The following is a 12,247-nucleotide window of genomic DNA, read 5'->3' on the forward strand; positions in this document are numbered from 1 at the left end:
AAGAGAACAAAATGAGCTATTTTTCCATCAGAATTTAGAAAAACATCATGAATTTTCTAGTTCACACTTTCACACTGGGAATGACTAGTGCCTTCATCTGAGTCCTCTAGACTGCAGCCAAGTCACAGTACTCAGAACCAGAAGGTGTCCTAGCAGAAAAGCCCTGTCAGTCTGAACCTAGCCTCAAATCCTAGCCTCGCTGCCTCATAGCTTCTTGCCACTGGGTATATAGCTTCACTGAGGCAGCTTCCTTAACTACATAATGCAGATTAAAGATGTCTGCCTCATCTATAACCCCAGACTGTTGGGACATTCATGTGAGTGCTTCCCAAAGTGTGGCAGATGCACACAATGACATCAGTGTGACAAGCCCAGTCTTCAAAGCGCTGACACCCCAAAGAGCCAAGTCCCTGAGGTGGCAGAGCAACAAAGATACAGAATAGTGAAACATTGAAATACCATGTTAACCAAAGATTTTACCAGACTAGAAAATATTGGTCTCAAATTTCCCCTTTGCAAAGAACACTTTCATGACTGCTGAGTCCATTTGTCTCCCAGCACCACAGTGAACCCCAGGAGGGACAAGGAGGCACTCCAGCCTCCAAGTAGGACTTGGTGACAGCTAGAGAAAAGCAAGCTACTCATTTTAACTTAACTTAACTACTTGAAAACTCCCCTCCAAAGGGCCCAAACAAACTCATTATTCATATTCATTCCTATACTTCAGGCAAGAGAAGACCAAAGAATCATGTTTTAGCTTTATTGACATCACAGTAGATAGGGCGAACACATGCTCTATAAAATATACATTCTTATGTGAGAAAATATAATGGATACCAGGAAACAGACACACTGAACAATTTGGCTTTGTATTTCTCTTTAGAGACGCCTTCCCCCAGGGCGGCTCAGCCTGACATCCTCTAATGGGGAAGAGAACAGAGGGCAGCAGGGAGAAGTCACTCAGCGGGTGAAGAGGCCATCTCCAGTAGCCATAAGATATTTCAAGGGCACTTAGCCACCTGAAGATCAACTTCTCTTTGAAAACAGTTACAGCTGCTACAAGATCACTTCACATCCAAAAACAGGCAAAGACAAGTCAAACCCCTCTTCACCATGATTATCAGGACTTCGAAGAAACAATGGTCAATGGAAGGAGTGCATCCAAATCTTAACCTAAAACACGTAGACCTTGAGAGTGCTTGCCTGGGTTTGACTCCTAGGACAGCACATACCAACCTCTCTTTCCCCTCCCGCCTTCTCACAAACCTACAAGTGTTTCCTGGGTTTTCAGATGTTCCAAGTACAGTTCCTAATACATCCGTAACTCGGACACTTGGTACTTCAGTCAGTGAACCAGATAAATGTCAAAAATAGAATAAAAGAAAAAGTAAATCTAAGCTAGCTGCTGTATATTAAGATAATGTTCCAAACAAAAAGTTTGAAGTAGAGAGGGCAGTGGAAGCATGCCACCAAAATGGCCTGGCAAAGAGACCATCCAACAGAAAACACCAGCTCAACTATTTATGGTCCCATTGTTTCTTTATAACCACCCATTCACCTGCAGCAAAATAATATTTAGCTGAAGCTGCAGCTCAAAGGTAGAATACTGGCCTGGTATGCAGGAAGCTACAGGCTCAGTACCTAGGACTGCCAAAAGAGAAAACGAAAACAAAGGCCCAAGGATGGGCTGTGTCTCACATAAAAAGAGAACAAATGCAGGGCCTGGGTTCGGTGGAAGAGCATGCAGCTGGCATTCAGGAAGCTATAGGCTCAATCCCAGCACAAGGGGTGGGGGCGGGTATGAAGACATGACAGGCACACTGATCTGTTACTTCTTGCCAATGCAGCACGTCAGTGAATCTTCAATTTTGAGAAAAGGCCATCCTCACACACTTAGGTAAAACATAAAGCAGAACACTAAACCAACTCAACTCCAGCTGCTTCCATAGGAAAGAATAAAAATTAATCAAGTCAGACATACACACAGTCTCCACATTTGAAAGAGCGAGGCAGGAGACTGAGAATCCAAGGTCAGTGGGTGCTAAAAAATATATAAAATTCAGAAAAAAATGAAAACATTGACTTAAGTTTTTTGTCAAAGTAATGACACTATGTCAGAAGTATAGGATTTTATCAGAAAAAATGCCAACATTTCATGTTTTTAGCAATGAACACAGATCAGATTCCTTTGTTCCAAATGATTAAAAAAAAAAAAATCTGAAGTGAACTAAACAGAACACAAAGGACAAGCTAATGACATTATAGTACTGCCCATGCTCCACTCCATCACTTTCTTCAGATGGTCAGCAATTAACATCTGTGCCTACCTCCCGCCAAAGGCAGACTATTTCCATTATCAGGGAAGTGTAATTATTAGACTAAGATATGTACTCTACACCTCCCTGGAGATGACATCTGCAATTTCTTGTCACCCCTTTCAAAGGATGGCCGACAGTGCTGAAACTGCCTGATGCAGACTAACGATCCTTTACAACCCTTCCCTGTGCAACATACAGCCAACCAAGAGTAAAAGTTAACCTGACCCAAACTACCCATGCAAAGCTTCTGAGGTATGGCCTTATGGACAGCTATTCACCAGGGTTCGATTTCAAGTACTTCATATTTCAGATAGCAGCCTGCATGCAGATGAGTAACAGAAAGGTGAGTGTAGATCCGCACTGGTAAGGCCTAGAGTTCAAGGAAAAGGCTACTTCGTATAGGTCCACTTGTAGAATCAGCCTAAGAGAGGCACAAACAAATTAAGAGAGCTTATGCATCCACACTGAAATGATGTGGGAACTGGCTGGGGACAGTTCTCTCAAAATGTCAGTCTGCCTTGCTTTGCAGAGTTCCTGACTTAGTCCCGTGTGGACCTATCCAGCCTGGAGGAAGTGCTGAGCAGACACTAATCCTATCACCAGAAGGGTAAAGAGCACTTGGTCAAACATGTGCAACCAAGTTCTCTAAGGTTAGAATCTGTTGTTAGTTTAAGACCAGGGACAGGCTCATCTGTAAATGAGTTCCTAGTCAGTTATTTAAGCAAGCCAGAGATCTGGGAAGACAGGTCCAGAAGTTCACCAACCCTCAGAGACCAGACTGGCATCCCAGCAGAAGGGCCACTGCTGGAGCTTGGAGGCAATGTCCTGGATAAAGTGTTTCTAGAGGACTGGGTGGGGGCCTGTTTTCTACCCTGACAATAACAGATAGGACAGCACAGAACCCTGACCACAGAAAAAGTGGCATGGCCAGCTACAACTGAACCAAGGCACACCTCCATCCTGACCCTCCTGTGAGCAGCAGCTCTGAGGACAAAAGGCAACTTTTCAATTCAGATGTGAGTCTTTGTTTACTGACACTGTTTAGAAGCAGAACATTTTTTCCCTCCCCTGAGCGTTTCTTAGACTGTTAGTCCCCTACTGGCAAAATAAATACAGCTCAAGTAAGAGCGAGCAGCATCACGCTTGATCTAGCTAACAGTTCACAAAGGCAGATCTTTACTGAAGTGGCTCAGTCCTCTTTGGTTCCTGGAGGGAGCTGGAGAGAGCTTGGAGCAGCTAGTAAGCAACCTTTCTCCTGTAAGAGACACACAGCTAACAAGAGCAGTGTCACGAGCGAGCTCTTAATTTCTAGTCTCATCCCTTTGCACTATACACTTTTTTCCTTTTGGGCATGTTCCAGTTTTTTGTTTTCTTGCTGGTCAGACTAGAAACATTTTAAAGTGAAAATGAAGAAAACATGACAGTTTGAATAGAACAAGAAGTTAAAAAAACTAACAGTGCTGCTGTCTGAGAAAGAAAAAACTAGGATTAAAACAAGCATGGGAAAAATTCCAAAATTCATCTTAACTTTCTGACAAAAAGCTAAGAAACTGTGTGAGTTTGGAACTCTAGAAATATACAGTTACTTATAAATAGACACCTTTACAAGTTGGGAGCCACCTAGCAGGGAGCTGGTACTACACTCAGAGGACAGACTGAAAGCACATGACACTTCATTAGTGTTAACATTCTTCATTTACATAAAGCTTTTTGGCTTAAATAAAAACTCGCATAAAGAGCCACTCTAAATTTACAGAGCACAAGAACGTCCGAGTGATCTACTCCCAGGAGCGCACTGCCCTTCTTAATATGCTACATTCGTGAAGGTGATTAAAACAAAGTAAACATGAAAAAGAACAATCTTTGGCTTTCTTGTCATCAAAGTACTCTGCTGAAAGAAGACAGTCCCAAAATAAGTCATCTTCTATGCTCACAGGGCTGTGACAAGGCTGCTGAGCTGGAAGAGCAAGACATTTATGCTAGGACGAGATTATCACCTGGCACTTGTAAACAGATGGCAAGTATAGGATGCATGGACCTTCAGGCATGAAGCAAGCAGTTAATTACACCACAACTGAGTCTGTGAGCACACAATCACTCACTAAGTACCCTGCCTCTCTACATACACCTAGTAATAAACAGTCTTAAAACTTTAAACAGAGTTTACAGACCTCACTAAACTAAGTTATGCAAAATCTGTGATCTTGAGAATCTGTTGCCCATATAGTAACCAGACAGACATTATATATAATTTAGGCATATCAAAAATATTTACACTGTAGCCAATACACAAGGTCAATGAGTAGAAAAATTATTTATAAATGCACATATATTTATAATGACATCCCTGGTTATAGGGACAAAACACACACACAACACACACACATACACACAATCCACAAGAATACAAAAGCCTTTGATCTGGTACCAGTTGGTGAAACTTGGATTCTAATTGAAGACCTTGAATATCAAAGCCTCAGCTGCTATTCTCAGCTCAGCACCACAGAGAATCCCAGTCATACTGATGAGAGCTCAGAAGCTATTTCTGCTCCTTGCTTGGAAGGTAAAGTAGAATGTCAAGTAGTGATGCTTTCTCAGGACCACTCTGAGGACTGGGCTAGTCCAGCAGGCTAAGCAGCAACGACACCCTTCATGACAGACAATGCACACCTGGGCACATCCCTGTGGGGCCATCAGGAAGGACACCTGCCCATGTCGTCTTCTGCCAGAGCTGTGTACTTTCAATGCAGTGCACATTTCTGTGGTACACTTTTGTCAGCCACTGCTTCTCTTTGCTAGGTGTAAGCCCAAACAGACATCAGGGCTACTTTGGTGTGGTCAGATGTAACTTGAAGCAAAGAGTAGCGCAAATGCTGACTTTGGGGGCTCTTCTCAATTCTGAGGTAGTGAACTAACTAGCTTTAGTCTCTGCTTGGACCTCCTCCTGGACAAGCTTCATGTGCCCTCACCACCATCTCGAATGTTCCGAGTCCTACTAAAATCAAAAGCGTGGTCATGTAACCTGTGGCAAGACACAGGCGAAGAGCAGTTTGGATCCCTCTCGGCCAGCTGTGATGACTCAAGGACAGGCTGCTGGGGGAAAGGAAGTAGGCCCAGTTCTCTGTTCATGTTCCACAGAGGACGCTGAAACATTTCTGAGAATGAGACAAGATATATCATCAGTGAAAGCTGAAATTTCAAAATTAATTTCCTAAAGCCTGATCTGCTTTTTTAAAAATTAATTATTAAATGTGTATGGGTGTTTTCTCTGCATGGTCTGTGTAACACCATGTTACACAGACATGTGTGTCTGGTACCGAAAGAGGCTGTGAGCAGCCATGTGGGAACTGAGAATCAAATCTAGGATCTCTGTACACGCAATAAATGCCCTTTACTCCTCAGGCATCTCTCCAGCCCCTGGTATCCTTTTAACCCAATCCTCAAAAGTACAGATGCCAGCATCCTAGATAAGGACACCAAGATCACAATGCCAACATTAAACACAACAACAAAATAAAATAAAAACTGGAACCACAAACTACCAAAACTTTATGAAATCTTGCTCTTCTTTTTCGCCTGTTATTTACTAGCTTTTCTGCAAAGAATTGTCTTGTCTAGTTTTATGTCAAGTTAACACAGGCTGAAGTTATCAGAGGGGATCTCAACTAAGAAAATGACTTCATAAGCCTGAGCTAGCTCTGCCCCTCACAAGCTGCAGCACTTGGAATAGAGGCCCCTGCACTATGACTAGAACCTGGTGGTGGGGGCACAGGTGAGCTGGACTAAAAGGCAAAAGCATGAGAGAGCTGGCCTTGGAACTTACCCTCTGTGAGGTGGTATTACTATAATGTCCATCCCCGCCCCCCATACACAACCCTCACCATCTATGGCAGTTGGGAGAGCTGGTCCCAGGGTCATGAAAAGTGAGAGAGCTGGCCCTGCCCCTCACTGGCTACAGTACTTAGGAGAGTGAAACCTACACCTTACCTGAGTTGCAGAGTAGAGCTGGCCCTGGTGGCAGGTTGCCGATGAGCCAGCCCTGAGGGCATGAGGGAGGGAGAATTGGCTCTTAGCGCATGAGAGTGGAAAAGCTAGCCCTGCCACCTCACTGGCTGTAGCACTCAGTGGGCCCTGCACCTCACCTGGACCACACAGTGTAACTGGCCCTGGCGGTGAAAGCATAGGAAAGCTAGCCCCCAGAGTGTAAGAGTGGGAGAGCTGATCCTGCCCCTTGCAGGCTGAAGCAACTGGGAGAGTGGGCCCATTCCTTGAATGGGCAGCACAGCAGCGCTGGCTCTGGAGCTGTGGGTGAGAGTAAGCTGGCCCCAAAGGCATGAGAGCAGAAGAACTGATCCTGCTTCCTGCCAGTGGCAGCACTGGGTGGCTTAGCTAGAGCAGTGCTGGAGAGCTTGCCCTGGTGTGGGAGAGCTAGTGGGCTGATCAACTCAGCTACCTACCACCCATGCCCAGATCCAGGGTTTAAGTTGGCCTACTCCAAAGTCTACTGCATCTATGAACTGCCAGAGTGTGTGAAAGGACTGGTCTTGCAGATTCAGTGGTGCAGGAACTCCATGACACAGGTCAATAATGGGAAGGAGACATGGTGAGGATCCAATATTGATGATGTCAGAGAACCTAGAGCTCTCAAACCAGACCACTGACTCACTGCAAATGAACATTTGCAAGTGAAGATGTGTGGGCAGAGGGAGATACTGTGGGACACACTGTGACATACTAAAGCTTCCATGATGTTTGTTTGTTTGGGGTGTGTGTGTGTGTGTGTGTGTGTGTGTGTGTGTGAGATTTTTCGGGAGAGGTTGCAAGGGTGAAAGATGGATATGAGGGAATAGGGAGATGAGTCAGACTGGGATACACGATGTGAAACACATAAAGAACCAACAAAAAGTCAAGGAACAAATATATCTGGCCACAGGGTTCTTTTCTGAGACTGATTCTCCAACCAAGGACCATACATGGATATAACCTAGAACCCCCTGCTCAGACGTAGCCCATGGCAGCTCAGTCTCCAAATGGGTACACTAGTAAGGGGAATAGGGACTGTCTCTGACATGGACTCAGTGGCTGGCTCTTTGACACACTTCCCCCACTGAGGGAGAAGCAGCCTTGCTAGGCCACAGAGGAGGACAATGCAGCCAGTCCTGATGAGACCTGATAAGCTAAGGTCAGATAGAAGGGGAGGAGGACCTCCCCTATCAGTGGACTTAAGAGAGGGGCAGGGAGGAGATGAGGGAGGGTAGGGTTGGCAGCGAATGAGGGAGGGGGCTACAGATGGGATACAAAGTAAATAAACTAATTAATATAAAAAAATAAAAATTTAATTAAAAAACTTAAAAAATGATTGGGCAAGCCTGTATGGCATATTCTTCAGCGGTGCTTGATGTGGGAGGACCCAACCCATGATGGGTGGTGCTACTAGGCTGGTGGTCCTGGGTGCTATAAGAAAGCAGGCTGAGCAAAACCATGGGAGCAAGGCAGTAAGCAGCAGCCCTTTAGCTTCTGCATCAGCTCCTGCCTCCAGGTTCCTGCTCTGTGTAAGTTCCTGCCCTCACTGCTTTTGATGATGAACTTTCCTCCCCAAGGTGATAGTGTTTCATCACAGCAATAGAGACCATAACTAAGATCAAAATAGAGTACAAAATTCTAGACACATGGAAAAGAAATTAAAAAAAAAAAAACATACTGTAATGACAGTTTCATGACACATAGATAATAACCATTGGTTCAATGGAGCCGGTACTTCTTTAAATATATTTTTAAAAAATTTTTATGTATATGGATGTTTTGCCAGAGTGTAGTGTACCAAATGTGCCTGGTGACAGGAGAGGTCAGAAGAGAGCATCAAGTCTCCTGGAACTGTAGTTATAGATGGTTGTGAGCCACCATATGGGTGCTGGGAACTGAACCTGGCTGGGTTCAGGTGTTGTCAAAGCACTGAGAAGATTGAGGTACAAGATGATAAACACACAAACACAGAGTAAGAGGTGGAGAATGAGAACATATTTTGGGAAAACCTAGTCTAACATTCTGGAAACAAACTTCCACAAATGAAAGCAAAATTCACCTAGAATATAAACTAGGTTGGGGAGGGAATGAGGGAGCGGGATACAGCTGGGACACAGAGTTAACAAAATGTAACTAAAAAGAAAAATAAAATTAAAAAAAAAAAAAGAATATAAACTAGGGCATGATTGCTCAAGAATTTTTTTTTTTTTTTGGTTGTTAGAGACAGGGTTTCTCTGTGTAGCCTTAGCTGTCTGGACTCGATTTGTAGACCAGGCTGGCCTCAAACTCAGAGATCTGCCTGCCTCTGCCTCCCTGAGTACTGGCATCAAAGGAATGTGCCACCACATCTGGCTGATTTCTCAAGATTTAATGTGCACGATGGGGCTGAGGATATGGTTCAGTAGATAAGAGGACTTGTGAAAGCAAGAAGGCCTGAGTTCAAATTCTCAGCACTCACAAAAAGCCAGGCAACATCATGTATGACTGTAACTCCAGCATTGAGGAGCAGTGACAAGAGGATCCAGGAGCTTGCTAGCCAGTCAGCCTTGCTTAACCAGCAGTCTTGCGGCTTACAAAGTGACTCTGTCTCAACAAACAGGGTGAAGGCAATATTGAATAACTCTAGACATTCTCCTTTAGTCTCCCCATGCATGTGTCTCCATGCACATGCACACCTCACACATAAAACCCCAAATTTAATACAAGCCACGTGAGGTGGCTTGTGCCATAATCCTAGGATTTGCACTTGGGAGGCTGAGGCAGAAGGGTTGCTATTGAATTTGAGCATGACACTGTCACAACAACAACAACAACAAAGAATACAAATAATCTTTGGGCCTTATTAAAATTTGGATTTAGATTCACTAGGTCTAGGGTGGGAATACAACATCTCTAACAAGTTCTAAGGTAATGCTAATAAACCCTAGCACACAATGGATAGAATTAATTACAGTACCCTAGGCAAAGAATGGACAATGCACCAAGGCACTCTCATTTGCTCATCTCTTTACTTAAAAGCCGACTCCAAATGAAGATATCCCAGAGGTTAAAAGATGTATTATACTTAGAGTTCTTTCATGATACTAAAAAAAGCTAAGAGACTACCTTTGATTACAGTGCTCTTTTTTAACCTATACCTCTTGAAAAATCTTTAGAACTGGTCTCATACAGAGGATATCTTCAGTCTCGTGTTAGATCATTTATTGCTGCCAGAACTGTCCCTGGAAGCAACTCTATACTTTACCTTCCTCTGTAATTTTTGCTCTGTGCTCTGTTTGTTCCCCCATGTTCTTCCTCTGAGAGGAAGGGACAGCTAAGGAGCTACTTGAGAATAGTTCCCATCATGGTCCAGAAAGAGCTATGTTTTACTGACACAGGGTGGGGAGGTGAGATTATGATGCTGAGATTGTTTGCTTGACAGAAAAACAGCCAAACAAAACATTTTAGGTTTCTCAAGCCCTACTTTTAGCACTTCAACTCTCTATTATTTAAATGAAGATGGGAGAAAATATAAGTAATGACCTCTAGTTGACACCCGTAAACAATGGCAATTATTCTAGTATATTGGTTTGTTTGTTTCCTGTTAAATGAGCATGCTACTGATACAACAGAAAGGCCGATCAGTGAAATCAAAAGCTCCAAATAGAACAAAAGCATTACCACTGCTCATCTGTGAGAAGGGAAGGTTCTCACTCATCCTCTCGTGGTTGGTAGGAAAGGCAGACAGCTCTCGCTCTGTTGATGGTATCAGATTCTCCAGATTAGCAGCATCTTGGGGAGGATGTGACAAAAATGTCTCTTTGGGCATCTGAACCATGAGGCTGGAGAGTGTCTGATCTAAAACATCCTCCTCAGCAATATAGGTGTATGGACAGTATTCTCTGGTCCTTGAGTAGATGTTGGCGTTGTCATAACAATCTGAACAGATCACCCGGGTGCCCGTGCCACCTAATAATAACATGGAAAGAACCCAAATGCTTTTCTGTTAAGGAATAGTTTTGAAATAATCAACTTTCTTTAATAGCTATAGTACTTAGAGCACACTTACTTTATAAAGCAGGTGAAATTTCAAGGTCTTTATGCGAATTAACTCATTTACTCCTCACAACATCTCTATGAAATGGACACAATTCTCGTCTCTACTTTACAGACAGGTATGACAGGAGGAAGAGCTGAAAATTAAATCTAAGTACTCTGGTTTCACAGCCTATGCTCTTGAATTCTGGACCTCTGTCTGAGATACATGTGTAGCTTGAGCAAATTAAAGCAAATAAGGCATCATCATGACATGAGAGTCCATGTTACTTTTATGAGTCAAGAGGTTAAGTGACAGTAGCTGCTCAAACTATCCCTAATCAAATCCACCCTCCTGTGTCTCACTTTCTACAGAAGTGAGGGTGTGAGGAGAGAAGGGCAAAGGAAGTCCTAGTCCCTTTACTACGGACATATTATAGACCTCTGACGTTCTCTTTTACAGGCTGAGAGTCATTTTGCCCTCTAAACATTACTACGTACCTACCTGTCAGCAGGAGAACCAAATGCCTCTGGATGTTATCCAAAGGATGCTCCTCTCTAAATGGGTGAGAAACACTTGAACCGAGGTTCCAGAACATCCTCTTCTTGTCATGACAGAGATCCAGGAGCCTCAGCTGTGCCCTTCAATCCCTGTTTAAGGCTAATGTGTTTCTTTTTTTTAAGATGGCCTTCTCTGGTTAAGACTATAGTCAATTTTCATTCCATTTTACACAAGCTAAATGTTTTCAATGTTTTATTTTAAAATATTGACTCAGACTAATGGGGAAACTATACACAGAATAATAAACCCAAAAGAACAGGCTGAAATTGTAACTATGAACAGTAAGGACCTACCATCAGTGCCTTTGTGAATATATCCATTGGCAGGAGGCATAAGTTGCTGATGACTGCCTGCCTCAGAGTTGCTGTAGCCTTCCTGTGGTTCAGACAGTGTTCCTTGGGAAGACAAATAGCTGGGGATGTCTGCAGGCAAATTAAGCTCCTCTGTAAAGAAACATCTGTAACTCTCAAACTCAGGCAGCTGAAGTCAGCATCAGAAGGCAATTTTAAAATGTGATCCCTTTGACACTGGCCTGGAAAGTGGTATGGACCTGGAACCCCAACAGCTCTTCATACTTCCCTTAGCTCGTGTGTGTGTGTGTGTGTGTGTGTGTGTGTGTGTGTGTATTTTTATTTATTTATTTAAACTGGAGTTCTTCTGAGTTCCATTTTTGCTTGCCTAAAATGTACAGGCTATGGGTTCAGAATCACTGACTAGGGGCTAGGTGTAAGGGGTAACCAAAAGAAAAACCTAAAGGTGAAAATCTTATCTCAGCTACACTTTCACCATCTCTCTACCTGAATCTCTTCTCCTGCAGATCCCTGGTTGAATGGGGTAAAAGACCGACCAACTCACAAGGGTTCAACTTTTCCCTATTAAAAAAACTATGCTAGAAATGAACCTTAGGCTTTAAAAAAGGAAAGTGCAAAAAACAAAACATATCCCATCTAGGCATAGTTCACCACACCTGTAATCTCTGCACACAGGAGGTACAGGCAGAGGATCACTTAAAACTCAAGGACAGTTTGTAAGTTCCAGGCCATCTAGGGCTAAACACTGCAATCCTCTCAGTAACAAGCTGGGCATGGTGACAAACGCAGTTAATCGTAGCACTTTGGAGGCTGAGGCAGGTGGATCTCTCAGGTTAAAGTCAGCCTGATCTACAGAATAAGTGCTGATAGCAAGGGGTATACAAAGTAACCCTGTGAAGGAAGGAAGGAACGAAGAAGAAAAGAAAAGAAGGAAGGAAGGAAGGAGGGAGGGAGGGAGGGAGGGAGGGAGGGAGGAAGGAAGGAAGGAAGGAAGGAAGGAAGGAAGGAAGGAGAAAAGG

General features: G+C 43.5%; 1 protein-coding gene across 3 annotated transcripts in view; it reads right to left on the minus strand.

Annotated features, from left to right (window-relative positions):
* Positions 1 to 746: 746 nt before the first annotated feature.
* The window catches only part of Lrig2 (leucine rich repeats and immunoglobulin like domains 2), a 59,557-nt gene continuing 48,056 nt past the window's right edge, over positions 747 to 12,247 (minus strand). For 2 of the 3 annotated variants that reach the window (XM_055628787.1, XM_055628806.1), the window contains 3 exons: positions 11,211 to 11,360; positions 10,002 to 10,289; positions 747 to 5,473 (listed from right to left, as the gene is read on the minus strand). In XM_055628787.1, coding sequence (XP_055484762.1) covers positions 5,274 to 5,473; positions 10,002 to 10,289; positions 11,211 to 11,360 — 638 coding nt within the window. In that variant the 3' untranslated portion in view covers positions 747 to 5,273. The remainder of the gene's footprint in view (positions 5,474 to 10,001; positions 10,290 to 11,210; positions 11,361 to 12,247) is intronic. The other variant, XM_055628797.1, reaches the window with a different exon arrangement.

Source organism: Psammomys obesus, unplaced genomic scaffold, assembly GCF_907164565.1.
Source record: "Psammomys obesus unplaced genomic scaffold, mPsaObe1.curated_primary_1811, whole genome shotgun sequence".
Taxonomy (NCBI): Eukaryota; Metazoa; Chordata; class Mammalia; order Rodentia; family Muridae; genus Psammomys; species Psammomys obesus.